The sequence below is a fragment of the Lolium perenne genome, chromosome 6, assembly GCF_019359855.2.
Source record: "Lolium perenne isolate Kyuss_39 chromosome 6, Kyuss_2.0, whole genome shotgun sequence".
Classification (NCBI taxonomy): Eukaryota; Viridiplantae; Streptophyta; class Magnoliopsida; order Poales; family Poaceae; genus Lolium; species Lolium perenne.
This window is the reverse complement of record NC_067249.2, coordinates 48403498-48423438: the sequence shown is the minus strand read 5'-3', so window position 1 is coordinate 48423438 and position 19941 is coordinate 48403498. Positions and strand designations below refer to the sequence as shown.

The window sequence follows — 19941 nt, the reverse complement described above, 5'->3', positions numbered from 1 at the left end:
TTTTGGTAAATTACCTTCGCAAGAGTGCGTGTATAGTCATCCTTCTTCTCGTGTAACTCATACTGCGATGGTGTGTTCAGAAAACTAGTAGCATATTCTATTTGCTTCTCTGTGTATGGCTCTGGCGCAGGAGGTTTTGGCTTATGAAAAAAATCATAATTGTATTTCTTAACAATGGCATCATTTTCCTCCGGGGTACGATCGTAAGGACGGGGGGGAGGAACCTTTGGTACTTTTGGGAGGGGCGACATCTTGCGGACAGGACTCTTGAAACGCTTCCGGCTGGGTGCATTCCGAGTCTTAGTGGGCGGAGGCGGCGGCACTGGAGATGGAGATGGACTACCGATGTCGTGGTCGACGTCGTACCCACGGGGTGATGGTGGCGACATGTGATCAGTAGGAGGAGGTGATGGTGGCCTGCGATCACCTGGAGGAGGTGATGGTGACCTGCTGGGACGACTGGTACTAGGTGCTACCCAGCACGGCAGCCTGATGTTCTTCTTTTCCCAGAGAATGATTTCTCCCAGCACCTCTCTGAGTGTAAGCCCCCCATCACCTCCAGGGATATCGAGCTCCAATGTCTCCCACGACGGGACAACTGAATCCATCCCGACACGAGCATAGCCAGCTGGAATCGGATTGCCATGCCATGTTGCCAGCTCACCTTCAGGTCCAAATGCCGGTAAGACATAGCCGACCGCCACCTTAACAGAAACCTTCCTGAACACCTCATGGAGATCACAAGGTGTTTGCTCCTTGATTCCATCCAAGGGGTCGCCAGGACCGGCATCTATCATCATCCGTGTAGGAGGGGCCTCCGAGTCGGCCACGCTGCTGTCTCGTCGCTGAGATATGTCAGCGGTATTATCTGGCGGGCGCTGTCCTTTTAGTTCATTTATCTCCCGCTGCTGCTGCTGAAGCTCCCGCTGCTGCTGGTCAAGTCGGCGTTGGAACTCGGCCATCCGGTCATTCTGCACCTCCAGCTGGCGTTGTTTAGCTCTCGCTCGGCATCTATAAGTCTCCCCGTCGGCCGGAAACCCAAGCGACCACGGAACACTAGGGCCGAAGCCTCTTGTTCGTCCTCCCTTCTCAGGATTACCGAGGACAAGCGTCAGCAAGTCTTTCTCTCTATCGGGAGCAAACTTTAGTTTTCCCGCCTTTATATCTGTCGTCACTTCAATCCATTTTTGCCTGGGTACCCTAACCCTGGTGTCACTTTCAACAATGTTCCCTGTCTTCATGTCATACTCACAGCCATGCGCGAGGAACCAATTTCGAGCCCTAGTGTCCCATCCTTCTCGCGTGGGTTCTGGAGTGATCCCGTTCAGCTCCATCTCAGCCTCTTGTGCATCCCACTTAGGCATGGCTACTCCGTAGCCCCCTCGCCCCGTATGATGGTGATATTTCTTTTCGCTTGCATTCTTCTTGTTTTTCGTTGACAGGTTCACAGCCTCCTCTGATTCTTTGTACCTCACAAATTCTTCCCAGTTATGCTCCTGCTTCGCTAGGTAGTTCTCGAATAATGGAGGCTTCTTGTCTTTCTTATAATTTTTCCATAACCGGTTCTTATACGCCTGGAAAAGTTCCCCCATCTTCTTAAGAGCCCATTTCTTCACTAGCGCCCGCTGCTTAGCATTCTCAGACTCCGATCCCAAATCTGGCAAAGTGAAATGTGCCATGAGGTCGCTGAAAAGTGTGTCTTTGTACCTATCGGCAACCTGATTTTCGGACACATTCTTGGTCTTGTTCCATTCTCTGACAGTGATCGGGATACGATCTCTAACCACAACTCCGCACTGATTTTTGAATGTCACTCCGACATTCGCGGGTACCACCGGTTGGCCTTCCGGTGATATAGCTTCAATTGTGAAGTGGTCTTTTTTGGTCAACTTCTTTGCCGGGCCTCGTTTCTCTATCTTATCTTCGGAGGCCTAAGAGAATACATATAGAATTGCATTAATGCCTCTATACTAATGCCTCAATACATATGTACATATAGAATTCCATTAATACCTCATCATGACCGGAGCCGTCGGCTTCTCCGTCACCGGAGCCGTCGGCTTCTCCATCACCGGAGCCTTCGGCTTCTCCATGACCGGAGCCGTCGGCTTCTCCATGACCGGAGCCGCGGGCTTCTCCATCACCGGAGTCGCGGTCTTCTCGGTCGGCTTCTGTACCATCGCGGATTATGTCCGCGAACATGTCTTCCTGTTCCAAGTTCCGTTCGAATGGATCCATTGTTTCTGCAAAAGAATTAAATCGATAAGTACATGTTCTAACCCTAACCCTAATCAAACACAAACCAAACCCTAACCCTAATCGGCGACACGTGTTTGCGAGAGGGAGAGGGTGTCGGCGACGCGTGTTTGCGAGAGGGAGAGGGTGTCGGCGACGCGTGTTTGCGAGAGGGAGAGTGTGTCGGCGACGCGTGTTTGCGAGAGGGAGATGGTGTCGGCGACGCGTGTTTGCGAGAGGGAGAGGGTGTCGGCGACGCGTGTTTGCGAGAGAGAGAGAGGGTGTCGGCGACGCGTGTTTGCGAGAGAGAGAGAGGGTGTCGGCGACGCGTGTTTGCGAGAGAGAGAGAGGGTGTCGGTGGACGCGTGTTTGCGAGAGAGAGGGTGTCGGCGACGCTAGTTTGCGAGAGAGGGTGTCGGTTTGCGAGAGAGGGTGTCGGTGTCGGTGGAGAGAGGGTGTCGGCACAAACTAAATCCATAAAGCAAATACATATACTAAAAAACCGTAAATACATATACTAAACATTTTTCTAAACTAAACATTTTTCAACCTAAAACTAATCAATTAACTAACTAAACCTAAACTAACTAACTAAACCTAATTAAACTAACTAACTAATTACAGAACTAATTACATACATAACTAAAACTAACATACATTACATACTAACTAAATTAACTCAATTACATTACATTACATACTAATTACATTACATACTAATTAGACTAACTAATTACATACTAACTAAACTAACTAATTACATACTAACTAAACTAACTAATTACATTACATACTAATTAATAACTAATTAACACAATTAAGTACAAAAAAATGAAAAAAAAGGCAGGGCGCGGCGGCGCTACCTCGGGCTTGCAGACGGCGGCGCGCGCTGGAAGCTGAGGCGCCGGCCGCGGCGGCGGCCCGAGGACGCGCAGTGGCGGCGAGGCGCGGCGCAGAGAGGAGAGCGCAGGCGGCGGCCGAGGCGCGGCGCGAGAGGCGGCAGAGGCACGGCGGCGGCCCGAGAGGAAGAGGCGGGGCGGCGCAGAGGACGGCGGCCGGAGGCGAGGAAGACGGCGGCGGCGCGGCCAATTTTGGCAGCCTGGTGGCGCAAAATCGTCTAGGGTTGGCCTCCGGGGAGTCGCGGGTGGCGGCTCCGCCCGCGGCTCCGCCCTCTTATACCCACCCCCTTTTGTCGCGGGTGGGGGCTTGACCCGCGACAAAGACCCCCTTTTGTCGCGGGTCAAGCCCCACCCGCGACAAAAGGGGGGGTCTTTTGTCGCGGGTCAAGCCCCCACCCGCGACAAAAGGCCTTTGGGGCTGATCCGCGGCACAGCCCATCCAACGGCTCTGGCCGTTTGAATCCAATGGCCTAGAGCCGTTGGATGGGCTGTGCCACGGATCAGCCCATCTATACCTCTTCACCCTTTTATTTTTTGTATTTTAAATTAATAAAACTATTATTTCAATAACTTTTGAATGGTAACTCAAATACAAATGTTTTATATATGAATATTGATCAGAAAAAGGTAATGAACATGAATATGACATCCATATACCTATTTGCATCTCGCGTCATATGAAACATTGATAGTCGGGTATGTTTCACCCCTATGCACCGCCGCCGTGCCACACGTGTCGCGTCCCCGTGCCACGTGTCGCGTCCCGTCGACGCCGTCGTGCGACGTGTGGCCACCGCTTCCACGTGCCTCACCCGCCGACGCCGTCGTGCGACGTGTGGCCACCACTTCCACGTGCCTCACCCGTCGACGCCGGCGTGCGACGTGTGTAGCCGTGGCTTACACGTGCCATGCCCGCGTGCGCTATATATAGCGACGAGTGTGGGTGCAACCACACGTCGCCACCGCCTCCTCCGCTCATTCATCTCCGGGATGCCTCCACGTCGTCGAGGGGCGTCCGGTTTCCGTGGCGTTCGAGTGCGTCCGAACGGTAGGTTCTACGCCGAGATACGCGCCGGTGGCTTCCGCCTCACCCTCGGCACGTACAACACGCCGGAGCTGGCGGCGCGCGCTTACGACGCGGCGGCGTGGCGTTTTCGGCGGCCACAGTGCGACATGAACTTCCCGGATGTTGAATCGCTAGAGGAGGCAGAGTTCCTCGCGCCACCGTCGTGCCTCGTCGACGACGAGGACCGTCGACGGCACCGCCAGGTGCAGCGCAGGATCGCCATCGCCGAGCACGACGAGCAGTTGATGCGCCAGTGGAGGGCGCAGTTCCCCAACGACGTCGACAACACCGACGCGTTCGTCGCTATCCTTAGGGCACAACGCAGGTCCAACAGGCGCCACCGTCGGGCCGTCGCCAACTTCGAGCTCGAGAACCCGAATACAACTTGGACCGAAGACGACCCTCGGTGGGATGACATTTGGACGGAGACAACCTCCGACGACGACTGAGACTAGACTAGTAATTTATCTATTTTATTGTAATTTCAATAAAGTCGTTGTCGGTTCTATTAGTTTAAATTTAGTTTATAAAGTCGTTGATGGTTGTTTGTTCAATAAAGTGGTTGACACGAAATTTATTACGACTGAACTGAAATTAAAGTACAGAGCTCAACTGAAAATTAAGATACATGGCCAGATTCGAATGTTGGAGCCATTCAATCATAGTCGTGCCTAGCCCTATAATACTCGCCACTGTAGTCATCATAGTCGCCGACGTCATCGTCGCTAGCATCGGGGTCGTGGTTGTCCAACCTCGGCGGGTGAGCACGCGTGGGCTGGGATTGAGGGTAGCGCAGGCGGGGGCCACGATAGGCCAGGACGCTCTGGAGAGTCCGGCCGCGCCACCACATCCGACGGCCGGCCTCGTTGAAGTTCGAAGGAGGCGGGCCGTCCTCCTCGTACCTGGCAACCGCCCTCTCACGCCGATTGATGAAGAAGCTATCCCAAGTCGGGCTGTAGTCGGGATGCCACTGGGGATTCCTCCGCTGCTCAGGCGTGAGCTCGAAATAGTAGTGGTTCGTGATGGCCATCTCGCGTGGCACACCAAGAGGGATAGGAGGGACCGGTACGCCTCCGACGCTCAGCAACCAGCCGGTCGGGACGCGGTAGCCGGGCGGGCAGGGGTAGTTCGAGGCGCAAAGCGCCTCCGCCTCCCGGGGTGTTAGACATACGATGGAAGTCATGGGAGAGAGTGATGAGGTTTGCAGATATGAGTCCAAGCCTACATATATATAGTGGAAAAATGGCGGGAATGCGGGAAGAAAATAGGCGGGAACGAAGTGGCGCGCGAAACTTTCATCCCGGGTGGAGGCTCAAACCGCGACAAAAGACTGGGGGAGGCTTATCTAGGAGGGCCTTTTGTCACGGTTGGTGGCTGCAACCGCGACTAAAGCTGTCGGCAGGATAAGGATGTGTCGGTAACCTTTTGTCACGGTTGGTGGCTGCAACCGCGACTAAAGTTGTCGGCAGGATAAGGATGTGTCGGTAACCTTTTGTCACGGTTGGTGGCTGCAACCGCGACTAAAGCTGTCGGCAGGATAAGGACGCGTGGGTGGACGCACTGCTCGATGAGATAAAGCATGTAGCGCACGACGGCCTGTTGAAGGAATAAGACAAAGTAGAAGCGGTGCCGTGCCTATAAAAGGAGCATCGATACGCCTTGCCAAGCAGATCAACAAGCCAAGCACAGTTTCATTCCCATGGATGAAGGAAAGGGTTGGGAAATCTCCCGTGGCGCAGCTTCTCGAAGATGTCGTTGGTGCACACGCCCTACGGCATCTTCGGAAGCTGCTCCTCGGAAAAATTTCCATGCAAGCCCGTGAAAGGGTTCTCATTATTACATAAATGTAGAGATTGTCTTGGGAACTATATATGAAGAATACATTATTACATCGACATCTAGTGTTGTGATCTTCTACGCCGTAGCCATGGAGAATCTTCATCATTTAGCAAGATGTTTGGGTCAATTTTCACCGTGAAGGGCGGAATTTCTTTAAACTTATTATAATCTTCTGACATGTCTGTCTTGTCATCCACTCCCACGATGTTTCTTTTCCCCGAAAGAACTATGTGGCGCTTTGGCTCCTCGGTTGATGTATTCTTTTGTTGATTTCTTTTTCTTGATTTGCTAGACATGTCCTTCACGTAGAAAACTTGAGCCACCTCGCTGGCTAGGACAAAAGGCTCGTCCAGGTACGCAAGATTGTTGGGATCCACTGTTATCATACCGTACTTATCGTCAGTATGTATAGCGCTGAGCTTCACCCATTTGCACCGAAACAAAGGGACCTTAAAAGTGGGACCATAGTCAAGTTCCCATATCTCCTCTATGTATCCATAATATGTGGTGGTCTGCCCATTCTCGTCTTTTGCATCGAAGCGGACACCGCTGTTTTGGTTGGTGCTCTTTTTATCTTGGTCGATCGTGTAAAATGTATTCTCATTTATCTCGTACCCTTGGAATGTACATATGTTTGAAGATGGTAACCTGGCCAACAAGTACAGCTGCTCCACAACAGATGGGTCATTAATGAGATATCTTTGCAACCAACTGCCGAAGGTATTCATGTGTTGACGTGTAATCAAGGACTCGGGCTGGCCCGGGTTTATTTCTCGTAAAACATTCTTATGTTTCTCGATGTACGTAGCCACCAAGCTTGAATTGTATAGAACTGTGTAGTGTGCTTGATTGAAAGAAATCTTGTCCCTCCACACCGTTGCTTTCCTTCCTAGTGTGCCTTTTCCAGTCAGCCTCCCCTCATACCGAGATTCAGGAACACCAATCGGCTTAAGGTCAGGAAGAAAGTCAACACAAAACTCAATGACCTCCTCAGTTCCGTAGCCCTTTGAGATACTTCCTTCCGGCCTAGCTCGGTTATGAACATATTTCTTTAAGACTCCCATGAACCTCTCGAAGGGGAACATATTGTGTAGAAATACAGGACCGAGAATTCTAATCTCTTCAACTAGGTGAACGAGGAGGTGCGTCATAATATTGAAGAAGGATGGTGGGAACAACAACTCGAAGCTGATAAGACATTGGACCACATCTTCCTGTAATCCTGACAAAGTTTCTGGATCCATTACCTTCTGAGAAATTGCGTTGAGGAATGCACATATCTTCACAATGGCTAGTCGAACATTTTCTGGTAGAAGTCCCCTCAATGCAATCGGAAGAAATTGTGTCATAAGCACGTGACAGTCATGGGACTTCAGGTTCTGGAATTTTTTTCTCCTTCATATTTACTATCCCCTTTATATTCGACGAGAAACCAGACGGAACCTTGATACTGAATAGGGCTTCAGAAAAGATCTCCTTCTCTTGTTTGGTAAGAGCGTAGCTGGCAGGCCCTACAAACTGCCCTGGATGATTGCTGTTTCGTCCTTTATGACGTTCCTGGTCCTCCCGTGCTTCTGGTGTATCTTTTGTCTTTCCATACACGCCCAGAAAACCTAGAATATTCACACAAAGATTCTTGGTCAGGTGCATCACGTCGATTGCAGAGCGGACTTCCAGGACTTTCCAATATTCTAGCTCCCAAAAAATAGATTTCTTCTTCCACATGGGCGCGTGTCCGTCATCGTCTTTCGGAACAGGTCGACTGCCTGGACCCTTTCCAAAGATAACATTTAAATCCTTGACCATGTCAAATATATCAGCACCACTACGGGGGACAGGCTTCGGACGGCGGTCTGCCTCGCCATCGAAATGCTTGCCTTTTTTCCTTAAGGGATGCTTGCGCGGAAGGAAACGACGATTGAACGGGTACACAACTTTTCTGCTTTTTCCCAAATATTTACTTTCAGTCTCATATAAACAGTGTGTGCATGCATTGTATCCTTTGTTCGTCTGTCCTGAAATGTTACTGAGAGCAGGCCAATCATTGATGGTTACGAATAGCAACGCTCGTAGGTCAAATTCTTGCTCCGTGTGCTCATCCCACACACGTACACCTGGTTTGGCCCACAACTCCAAAAGTTCATCGACTAATGGCCTTAGGTACACATCAATGTCGTTGCCCGGTTGCTTTGGGCCTTGGATAAGCACTGGCATCATAATGAACTTCCGCTTCATGCACAACCAAGGAGGAAGGTTGTAGATACATAGAGTCACGGGCCAGGTCTGTGATCGCAGCTCTGCTCCCCAAAAGGATTCATGCCATCTGTACTTAGACCAAAGTATAAGTTCCTTGCCTCACCCGCAAAATCCGGAACTCTCTCGCGATGTTTCTCCACCGCCGACCATCAGCGGGGTGCCTCAACATCGCGTCTTTCTTACGTTCTTCCATGTGCCATCGCAACAACTTGGCATGCTCTTTGTTTCTGAACAAACGTTTCAACCGTGGTATTATTGGAGCATACCACATCACCTTCGCAGGAACCCTCTTCCTGGGTGGCTCGCCCTCAACATCACCAGGGTCATCTTTTCTGATCTTATACCGCAATGCACCACATATCGGACATTTATTCAAATTCTCGTACTTCTCACCGCGGTAGAGGATACAGTCATTAATACATGCATGTATCTTCTACACATCTAAACCTAGAGGGCAGACAAGCTTCTTTGCTTCATATGTACTGACGGGCAATTCATTATTTCTTGGAAACAGCTTCTTTAATATTATCATCAATTTCTCAAATCCCGAGTCAGTCACACCGACCTCTGCCTTCCATTTCAGCAATTCCAATATGCTACCCAGCTTTCTATGACCATCTTCACAACCTGGGTACAATAATTTGTGGTGGTCCTCTAACATCTTGTCGAACTGTAACCTCTCCTTATCCGTGCCACAGTCTCTTCTTGCATCAGAAATGGCCCGACGAAGATCATCATCAACAGGATCATCTGATGCCTGTTCTTCACCTCCTTCTTCTTCATTGTCGTCAATTGCGGTATCAAAGCATTCAGAGAACATAGATCGGTACTTGTCATCATTATCTTCTTCTTCATCGCCGTCTTCCATCATAACCCCTTCTTCTCCGTGCTTGGTCCAAACATTATAGCTGGACATGAATCCAAACCGAAGCAGGTGGCTCTTAATGTCTCTTGAGCAAGAGTAATCCTTCTCGTTCTTACATTTTAGACATGGACAACACATAAAACCTTGCTTCGACTTGTTGGCCTCGGCCACAAGCAGGAAAGAATTCACGCCCTCTCTGAAAGCGGGAGCACATCGGTTACCGTACATCCATGGATGACTCATCTGCATCATAAGTACAATTATATATATATCAGATGCAATCACGTTGCTAAAATTAGTATTGTACGAACTATGCATATATATATAGTCGAGAAAATAGTTGTTAGCCTTTTAGGATCAAAAAGAGGAGAAATCTTATCAAATAAAACCAAGTGGCATCCCTCTCACAAGCATTCCATCAAACACCTCTTGTGCACATGTAGAAAAAATGAGCTAGCATACACCTCCACCTTCACCACCAAGGAAAAAATGAGGTGGGGGTGGCTGGCTGCTTCTATATATAGGCATGGCCCTTTTGTCGCGGGCGTATTACGACCCGCGACAAAAGGGGTGCCGACAGGAGGCGCCAGCCCTCAGACCCCTTTTGTCGCGGATCGTAATACGGCCCGCGACAAAAGGGCGCGACAAAAGGCCCTGCCCGCTTCACATGGTTTCGGGGCGACGTGGCCAGGCCATTTGTCGCGGGTGCAGGCGCGCCCGCGACAAAAGGCTCCCACGGAAGCCCTGTTTTCCACTAGTGGAAGATACTAGTTTAGTCAGGGTTGCTTCTGATGGTAACCAGTGAAGTGTCCTCACATATATTTGAGTCGGTGGGTGTTCTTCTTCACTCCTTTCCCAGCCTAACTCGTTTCAGTCCAAGTGGTGTGGGTCATGCAAATCTGCGAGCATAACGGCCTTCTGCTGAAGGCTCCTACTTTCATAAACTGTATATAACACATTGTATTTTTGTTTCAGTAACTTAGCACATGTGTCTTACTATTACTTCTAAAATGTGGGCAAAAGGGAGGAACTATATCTTCCTAAAAACGTGAAATGGGTGAAAGATATCCTAAATTCTTCTCGGCATGCGCGTGCCAAACCGATGTCTCCGGCGGACCTACTATAGGACAACTTTTTTAAACCATGAGTCCAGCTGTTAAAGAAATGGTAGGCTAGCTGATAACATGTGTCATTTTTTGAAAAAGCTGTAACTTTTAAACCGTGTGGCGAAATGACAATCCGTTTTCACTTCTAGAATCCACACGGCGAGAGCTTCGAAACTAGACCATATATTCATATGTTTTGATGAATTTTTTAATAAGCAACTTTGAGACGCGACAGAGCAACTTTGTTGTGCAACAAAAGAACTTTGATATGCGGCAAAGCAACTTTGGTGTGCAACGAAAACACTTGATTCACAACGATGGTAGGCTATACAACAGCTGCAGCAACAACTCCCAGTGCAGCAGAAAAATTATACGAGCAACTCTAAGTCGTTGGTTGCACCCATGATGTAATTCACAAGATTTGGCCCTAGTCAGTCGCAACAAAAATGTTGCTGATCAAGCCATCCCAGCCCTCGCCACTAACGAGCATACTTGTAAGTATCATCGCCCCACATTTGGTGGCTCTGGCATAGCTAGCGTTGCTTTCTGAAACACCCCCACGTCGGCCGAGTCAGTCGTTTCCCTGCTCATGCTGGCCGAGTCTTCCTAGCAACTTTGTTGCAAAAGTTGCTTTTCGTTGTTGCTAAGTTGGTTGTAATACTTTTCGGTAGTGTAGGCAACTTTGCATAAACGAGTAGGCAAGTTCACTGAAATAGTAAACAACTTACTACAAATGATAGGCAACTTTGCTATCATGGTAGGAAACTTAAATGGCGAGTAGGCAACTTCGCTGCGTCAGTAGGCAAATTCGCTGCAACGGTATGCAACTTGCTGCAAAGATAGTGGCGAAGGAAATTTTTCATTGCACTCAAAGAGTTGCTTTGTCGCACACCAAAGTTATTTTACTGCACAACAAAATTGCTCTATCGCGTATTAAAGTTGCTTGTTAAAAAAATCATTCGAAACATATGAAAATGTGGTCTACTTTCGAAGCTCTCGTCGTAAAGATTCTAGAAGTGAAGACGGATTATAATTTCGCCGCACGGTTTAAAAATTATAGTTTTTTGAAAAACAACACGGAATATTAGCTAGCCTACTATTTCTTTGACAGCTGGCCACAACTTTCAAAGGGATAGACATAAATTTTCTAATTAGTAGGGTGTGCCCGATCGCTCCTAACATGCACTTTCCATTTTAGGATGGCCGCTCAAATTGACCAACAAGCACGCGACCGCTCCCTAGAAACGTCCGAAAGATATATCCAGCTTTCCCTGGTGCCGCTGCCATTTGGGAATGTGTTGCAAAAAAGGAGGAACAATATTTTCCTTTTCCCCACGTGGCCAACTGAATGCGGGATGTATGCCCGTCTTCCACCAACACGATTAATTGTCAGTGTTCTATTACTTCCTCCATACTGGTTTATTAGGCTCACATATAGTTTCTAAAAATGTTGATCAACAAAATATATGAGTTATATGTCATAAAAATATACCATTAAAATCGTAATAATATAAATTTTTAATATATAATTTATATTCTACTCATCAAATTGATGGTTAATTTTTCTAAAACTGTTAGAATAATAAACAAATTGATCATTGCAAAAAATAGACGCGAGACAATGTTTGGTAACGCAGTTCAGTGACAAAAGTGTCTATATCTACGGGACATGCTTTACGGGCAAACCTTCGCAGGTACTATCATATTATCGTCGACGACAAGCCCGTCATGGTATACAGACACGTCAGATCTTTTTTTTTTTTTTGAAACGAGGGCAAAAGTTTTGCCCCAATCTATTAATTAAGAATAGGGTTTGGCATGAAAAAGAGCATGCGGTTACAGAGGGGCCGGATCTTATTACAAAAGGACTACTCTCGCGGCATCAAGTTACTCAAGCTCTTAGCTCCTGCTAACACCCAAAGACGGGCCTCGCCTCTAATCTTATCGAAGACTACTTGTGCCGGCGCACTCTTAGAGCGGAAGACTCTAGCATTTCTCTCGTTCCAAACCTCCCATGATACCAACAAGGTGATGGTTGCCATTGCCTTGCGGTGTGCCATCCCTCCGCCCGCCATGAAATTCCACCAACCTTGTGTATCCAAGCCCGTCCATTGTGTGGCATTGAGGGAGGTGAGCCCCAACCAATCTTTGACGAGACCCCAAAGACGGATGGTGAAGCGGCAATGGACAAAAAGATGCTCGGTGGATTCCGTACATTGTTTGCAAAGGGGCAAATGCCACAATTAGGCCAACCTCGTTTGGCTAAGCGGTCGGCCGGTCTACAAACGTCACACCGGTCACCGCTCCTGCCACCGGACCGTTCCTAGAAATTAATCTTGTGTCTAACCTACATTTCATTTAATCTATTTTAGCTACCTGAGTGCATTTACATATTAAGCCCAGATTAAAGAGCTCCACTTCAACACGTAACATACTAGCAAAGTCTAAAATCAACTGTAGCCTTTATAGCTAGACATATTCAACATAACTTCAACAGAAACAGTTACCAACCGGTAGGGAGGGAGTTCTTTTTTTAACCTACCCGCGGAGGGAGCATATGACTTGGATTACTCATCTGTGTTTAACTGGCATGAGTTGATCTGTTAAACATGGTCCACAAATCATAGGTGTCCCACGAGATGACAATGTTCTTGCGTGAAGCATCTGGTATACTGTACTGGCATTAACGCAGGAGCATACCGAATATTTGCATTTATGTGATTGCAGGTCAATTACTGTACTCATTTTGCTTTCACAGTCCTAGTTATTTCATGGAAGGTGAGACATGCACATCACTAAAGCTAAACTTCCCGAATATCAGACAATGTTGATAGCGGAACCAACTAACCGACCTGTTAGAATGCCAGTTTTAAACCAAAACGTGTCTCAGAAAATTGGCATCGAATTTCTTCTTCGTCGGCTTATAGCCATTGGCTATATTTATATAGCTGCATTGACTCAAGTGCAAAGCTTGCCACCGAAAAACATCAATGTACTAATCAACTAGCACGGTATCCCGCCTGAGCCTGAATGCACGTGCAACATCTTTAACTATTTTATTTTATTTCACAAATAGACTTATGATCTACTAGACGCATGGACAGTGAAATATAGTTGCCTCTTCTCGAATGTCTGTCAATAACACATGGCAATCTTGAAAAATAAGAGATGCTGAAGCACGCAGCTCGCAAGATCTTGCACTTCCATGGATCAAATTCCGCAGATCTTATTGCAACCGAGGTGACTGGTCAATACCTATCATCGCAGATGTTTTCCAGCGCGTCCGAGAAGACCTGGTCATGACAACAAACAACAGCTAACATTCGAGTCTTGCTTTTTCATCCTGAAGCTAGGTGCGGAACAGAGGAAGCAGGAAGGTTGGCTCTCATTCCAACCTCCACAGAAATTGTGCTGAATGTTAGCTTTCACTAACTTTACAAACTTGGCCACTTTTGATTTATAGGATAGGAAAAACATAAAAATAGAAAGACATAGGATTGGATGTTATACCTATTTAAATCTTATGGAAAGGTAAACTGTGTTTGATTGTACCAAAGAAATTTTCATGAGGTATGATCTAATGTTTTTTCCTATAAAATTTACACTATAAGATTTTTATAGGATTAGTTCCTAACTTCCTATATGATATGTTTCTATGAGTCAAAATATAGGATCTAAATCTTACATAATTCCCATACAAATCTTCAAAAGAGCCCACTTGTTGCAATCACAAGCATACAGACCACACCGTTTTCGAAGTTGTTACAAAAAACAGCCGTAGAATTGACCACACAGCTCTTCACAGATCCTGCAATTCATCGACTCCAGTAGCTCCTGACTGATTGGTCCATGTGAATTCAGATTCAGTTCAATCCTATGTCTCAGCCTCGAGGCCTGAGCTCACGTTTCATGCTCTACAGGGTCCCGCTAAGGACTTGCCTGAACATTCATGCTTTTGGAATGAACAGTCCACAGTAGGACATAGTCTTTTAGCAGTTTTGGCATTTAATGAGCTTCCCCATAAGTAGTAACCTGCCACGAGAAGATAACTTCGATTTTTCTGGAGAACAACACAGCATGTTTCCAAGCACGCAGTGCACATAATGGGTGATGGTGCTGATGTTTGAACCATCCTTCCATGCCATTGATCTATTCTGGGATCGTTCCTGCCTTCCAGCTCCGTGTACGATGTGCTCTATTTCTTCACTAACTATCTCTGTAATGACGACATACTAGACTTCCATCTTCCTCCTCACCAATCCCGTGAAGAAATCAAAGCTGCAATGCAGGAAATTGTGTCACGTTTCCTTAAACAATACAGCATTGATAGACCATTACATTGTCACGAGAGATCTAGGAAGAAAAGCATGTAGAAATATATAGTACGAATATAAAGTAGTGCAATGAGAAAAATGTTAGTGATGGATAGCACATGGAATTACCTGTTACCATCAGGGTGCAGCTCATAGCTCTTGCCATCCTCGCCAATAGCATATAAATAACCACTTGGTGTTAGTCCCTGAAAAGATTTAATATGGTTATAGGAAAGGAAATATCTACATAATTATCGTACTTAAGTCATGTCTTTACCTGAATGGTGACCACACTGTTTACAGACTGGCCCTCATGTGCATCCTGCACGACGACTCTTTGACCACTACATAACAGGGAAGATAACAGACTCTTTAATATGAAATGTAAAAAAATACATGAAAACTGTATGACAAACAATTAGGGTATGTTTGATTCGCAGTATTCTCAAAACAAAGTAGAGTATAGGAATAGAAAAAAGCAGGATTGGAGTGTCATGTCCTTTTCAATTCTGTAGGATAAGTAAACTACAGGAATTCATTTGAATCGAAGGAGCCCTTGAAGTTAATTGATAGCAGATACAGACTACACTTCAGTAAAAAACTGGTGTTGGCGGTCCAAGAAATCAATATTGAGAAAGCATTCCCAACCTGTGAAGCCATGCATTGTAGTATCGCTCCTCGAGAGCCTGAAATCCTACAGAAATTTTGAGAATGTTATAGTAGCCAATTTTATCACAAAATGTTATAAAAATTATATTAAATTGCAAACATCTTTCATTAAGAGAAAGGAAATTTGTCACAAAGTAACACTATGAGCAATAAGAAAAATCACTATGCACATCAACATGAGCATATGCCCATATTGCTAGGAGAAAAAGAGGATATAATGACACAAGAATACCTTGATTTGCGAAGATCTCAAAAAGAACTTCAAATTTGTTGAAGAACGATGCTAGTATGTCTTCTCGCTTCAGTCTGGTTGCATTTGCCTCAAGTTCTTGAAGTGCAGCATTCAAACATGTTGTCGGCTTCTCATTATCGATATTTAAACCAATACCTGAAAAGGATAAAGGAACCAAGTTTTCATAACAGATGACATGAAAACTGCCTTTCTTAAATTACGAGGACGCACACTCACAGATACCATACTCACACCTCCACACCAATGCATATATGCAGGTGCTCAAAATCCAAGGGTTGAACCCTGGTTGGAAGGCCACACGACTGCAAGCCCTACTAACGAACATGGCTCGCTTCTAAAAGCCAAGAGTTCCAAAATACCACTAAGAAAAACCAAAGTTGCCAAAATGGCACTGCCGTTTCGTGCCAAAATACCATTCCCGTCAGGTCTCAAGGGATGTAAGTTAGTCAAGCTGGGGAATTCTTGTCAGTTTTAAGAATGGCAAAAATACCCTCGTGTAGACCGTACCAAAACAGTAGAAACAAATCAACAATAGACATCTCCCAGCGACCCAGCATGTTCTGTCTCTCCGCCCGACCGCCACATAGCCATCGCCGGTGCCTCCTCCCGGACAGCTGCTTCCCTTGCCTATTTCCTCGAACGCTCACACCAGCTCTCTCCACCATGTCCTAGCTCGCTCCGCCGCCGCGTACTGTCTGCCATACATGCACACCACCAGCGACCCGCCCTGCTCGTCGCCTATGCGACCTGTCCTGCTCGGTTGCCGTCCATGCACGCCCAAGAATCGACAGACCAGCGCGCCTGCCCAGCTCCGCGCCCCGCCATGCCTGTCGAGCTTGCAGCCTTTCTTGATCACCCGTCGCGTGCTAGACCAACTCGTACGGCGCACACCTGCTGCCACTCCCCTGGATCTGGCGCCACGCTGACTTCGACCTTGCTAGCATGGCATGCTATCGGTATCCTATGTTTGCACTGTGACCATTGAGATCAAAAGCAATGAGCCCGCGCATGTGTCAAGTTACATTGTAATGGTATTTTGGCAACTATGGTTTTCTTAGTGGTATTTTGGAACTCTTGGTTTTCACTAGTGGTATTGTGGCTATTCTCTCTTCAGAAAAACATAGCACGCTGACAGATACAGGCCGCTGATCAAGAATCCTCTCCATGCAGGAGGGACTCCCACAATGTGTAGAATCAACAGCAGTGGAAACATCCTTACCAGTGCAAATGTTGTAGACTTTCGGCTCGTAGGACGAGGTACAAAGAATGCCGCCAACTTTTAACCCCTTCAGATATAGATCATTAGGCCACTTAATCCTTACATCTAGCTCTGGAAGTCCCTGAGTTTTATCACATAGATAGGAGTACATGATATCATAACCAAGAAATGGCCTTATGAAAATATTTACTGTGCAATAAATTATGATCACATACATAACAAACATCAAGTGTAATCGTGTTGCATTAAGCCCTCACCTTAGCACAGAACAAATCTTTGATTGCTTCTGTCATGGCGAGGCAAACGACATATTGCACGAGGGGCAGCTTGCGTACATCATTCATCTGTGATGTAAATGAGAACATGAGACAGCCTGGGGGTGATTCCCACACGTTCTTGGATCGTCCTGCATAAGTCGTTGGCAAAACATCAAATTTTAACCTAGATTACAGAGTGGCAATGATTACACAAGCAATGAACACTTGAATGCTTAACCTAGATTACGTTAAGGTTTCAAAAACAAATGAATTTCCACAACCATAGAACGCGGTATCAAGTAAGAAAAAATAATCAAATGGTGGGATGCATCTATCTATGGAACACACCTTTTCACCAAGATTAACTTCTACGGAGTACATTGCATACATGGTATGCATTTAATATTAGCACATTCAACCGCAAATTTTCAAGCCATGCTATCCCATGAATCACAACAGGAAACAATACTTGAAAAAAACAAACGAGCAACAATGATAAAAGCCGACGCTAAATTAGAAATAGCAAAAATTACCTCCAAAACAAGTTAGTTCTATTCCTGGGAGTTACATTTTCAACTGATGTTTATCAGATACATCAGATAGATCATTTACATGTCCAAATTAACTCAACAAAATTCCTATTTCTTGATCTATTTAGCCATGGAGAAGGTTCACTCAACCACACCAATAACAAGAGAGCATAACTAATCTACCCAAAGCGTCAGGCATTGATTGACGTCACTGAAATAGCAGAATCATCAGAACTGAAGTTTAACGAGAGAGCATAACTAATCTACCCAAAGCGTCAAGCTATACTTCCAACTGCTGTTTATCAGATACGTCAGATAGGCCATTTATATATCCCAATTAACTTAACAAGGTTTCTAGTTCTGGGCCACTTTGCACAGTTTTCACGGAGAAACTTAAATCAAGCATACTAACAATAAAAGAGCATAATTAATCCACTCAAGGTGTCATCAGACATTGATCGACAACGCTGAAATAGAAAACATCATCACAGCTGACCACACTAACAGCGACAAAGGCAAGCAATAAATCGGCCTATATATTTGACGCACCTCTGCCTTTGAACTGCACGTCTGTGACGCACACGACGCCCACCGGAAGCTTGGCGAAGTTCCTGCAAGCAGACGCGGAGGCACAAAAATCCCAATTAGAGCGGTTCGATAACAAAATTCTTCATCGCTCATTTTTCTGAAAAGGGATTCAAGAACAAATCTTGCACTCACTGCGTCACGAGGTCGTGCGTGGAGGCCATCCGCGGCGACCAGAGCAGCCACCTCCCGAAACGCCGTGCCAGGAGCGCGCCCATGTAGGCGGCCGCGTCAAAGCCCTCGACCCCGCCGCCGCCGGGTGCGAGGGACACGGCGAGCTCGCCTCCGCCCAAATCCTCTAGAGAGAGTTCGCTGGCAGCGGAGGCGAGGAGCTGCTGGTCCTGGGGGGACTTGCCGGAGAGCAGGAGGCGGGTGGTTGCGCCGCCGCCGGCGGCGGCTGGGGCAGTGCTGCTCCTGTGCGCGGACGTGGCCGAGCGGGGACGGGTGGAGAGGTAGCGACGCAGGGCGACGGCGGCGAGCACGGCCGCGGCAGTAGCTGCGGCGGCGGCGGCCGGTGGCGGGAGGCGGGAGGGGAACGGCATGTCAACTGTGGAACCTCTTCTTTGTTTCCTCCGCCGCCACGTTTTTGAGAGAGCGGCGAGTTGGTTGGTCGTTGTACCTGTTAAAAAAAAAACCCTCCCGGGTCGCCTCGCACGGGCGACTCTGGAGGCTCCCCCGCGCCTAACCCTAGGGCGCCGCCAGGTCCATCCCCTCGGCCGCTGCCGCCGCTGGCGCCGGCGGTGGCGGCTACGCCTGGCCGGCGAAGTCGGCGGGTGAGGGCGGGCGCGCTCTGACGGGCCCCCTGTCGTGCGGAGGCGGGACGTCGAAGGGCGGCGCAGTGGCGCGAGCGGTCGGCGGCGCTGGGTGTGGCGGTCCCCGGCGGCGCGTGGCGGGGGGTCGGGTGGAGAGGAGCTTCCCGGCGAGGTGGGCGGAGGGAGGTCGTGGCGGGGCGGCTGCGTCGAGGATGGCGTCTGGGAGCGGCCGGATGGGTGGCGGCGGCGCGGAGGTCTCGGCCAGGGAGCGCCCTGGCGAGCAGAGGTCCGCCGCCCCTCAGGCCGGCGCTCCTGCGGTGTCCCTCGCCGGCGTCGCTGGAGCAGGAGCGGAGGCTGGCGGCCCGGGCCCGATCTGGGTCTGGTCGGCTGGGAGGCTGGGTTGGACGTCTCGCCTGGAGTGGGCGACGTTCGTGCCTTGCTACCCCAGTTCAAGCCGGAGGAGCGGGAGTGGTGGCCGCAGTGCTTCGTGCCGGCGGGTGTGAAGGCTGCGGTGCCTCGACGGGATGGAGTTGGAGTTCGAGTCTTCGCCTAGCCTTCAGCCATGCGGTGGGTGTTTCGGAGTTCTGCGGTTTTTGCGACTTCATCGATGACGGGCTGCGACGGTGGCGGTGCGAGGCCTCACGGACGGTATGCCCCAGTTCCGAGGTTGGGAAGGCTTGCGATGTCTCGGACGAAAGTCTAGCTTGACTCAGTCGGGCCGACGGCGACGGCGCTCGCGGGTGTCGTTCCCCTCCTTGGAGGCGCCGCCGAGGAGTGTCGGAATCTCCCTAACCGGTTAGGAGCTGGTTGTTGTCTTCGGGCGAAAGCCTTGATTCGCGGATCGGCTCGATGGTGGCGTCACCGACGTCGTAACTCTGTTGGGAGCATCGGGCATGAAGACACGGTGTAGAGGTCCTTGGCGGCTTTAATCCGGTGACGCAGTGGTCCATGGCAGTTCTTCAAGGCGCTATGCACGCCACTGCTGGCATGTTCTGGAGGACAGCTTCTGGGATCCGTCCAAGTCCCGCCATTGATCTCCTTCGGATGGTGCGTTGACAAGGAAGTTCCTTTTGGAGTTGTTCCTCTTCGGAGGTGCT

General features: G+C 48.3%; 1 protein-coding gene across 1 annotated transcript; it reads right to left on the bottom strand.

Annotated features, from left to right (window-relative positions):
- Nucleotides 1-13807: 13807 nt before the first annotated feature.
- Nucleotides 13808-19550, bottom strand: LOC127307896 (biotin--protein ligase 2). The gene is made up of 9 exons (XM_051338664.2): nt 18228-19550; nt 18057-18118; nt 16978-17126; nt 16721-16841; nt 15481-15636; nt 15228-15273; nt 14857-14923; nt 14709-14785; nt 13808-14544 (listed from the first exon to the last, which is right to left on the bottom strand). Exons 1-9 carry the CDS (start codon nt 18632-18634, stop codon nt 14499-14501), a joined length of 1131 nt encoding a protein of 376 aa, XP_051194624.1. The 5' UTR covers nt 18635-19550; the 3' UTR covers nt 13808-14498.
- Nucleotides 19551-19941: the final 391 nt, after the last annotated feature.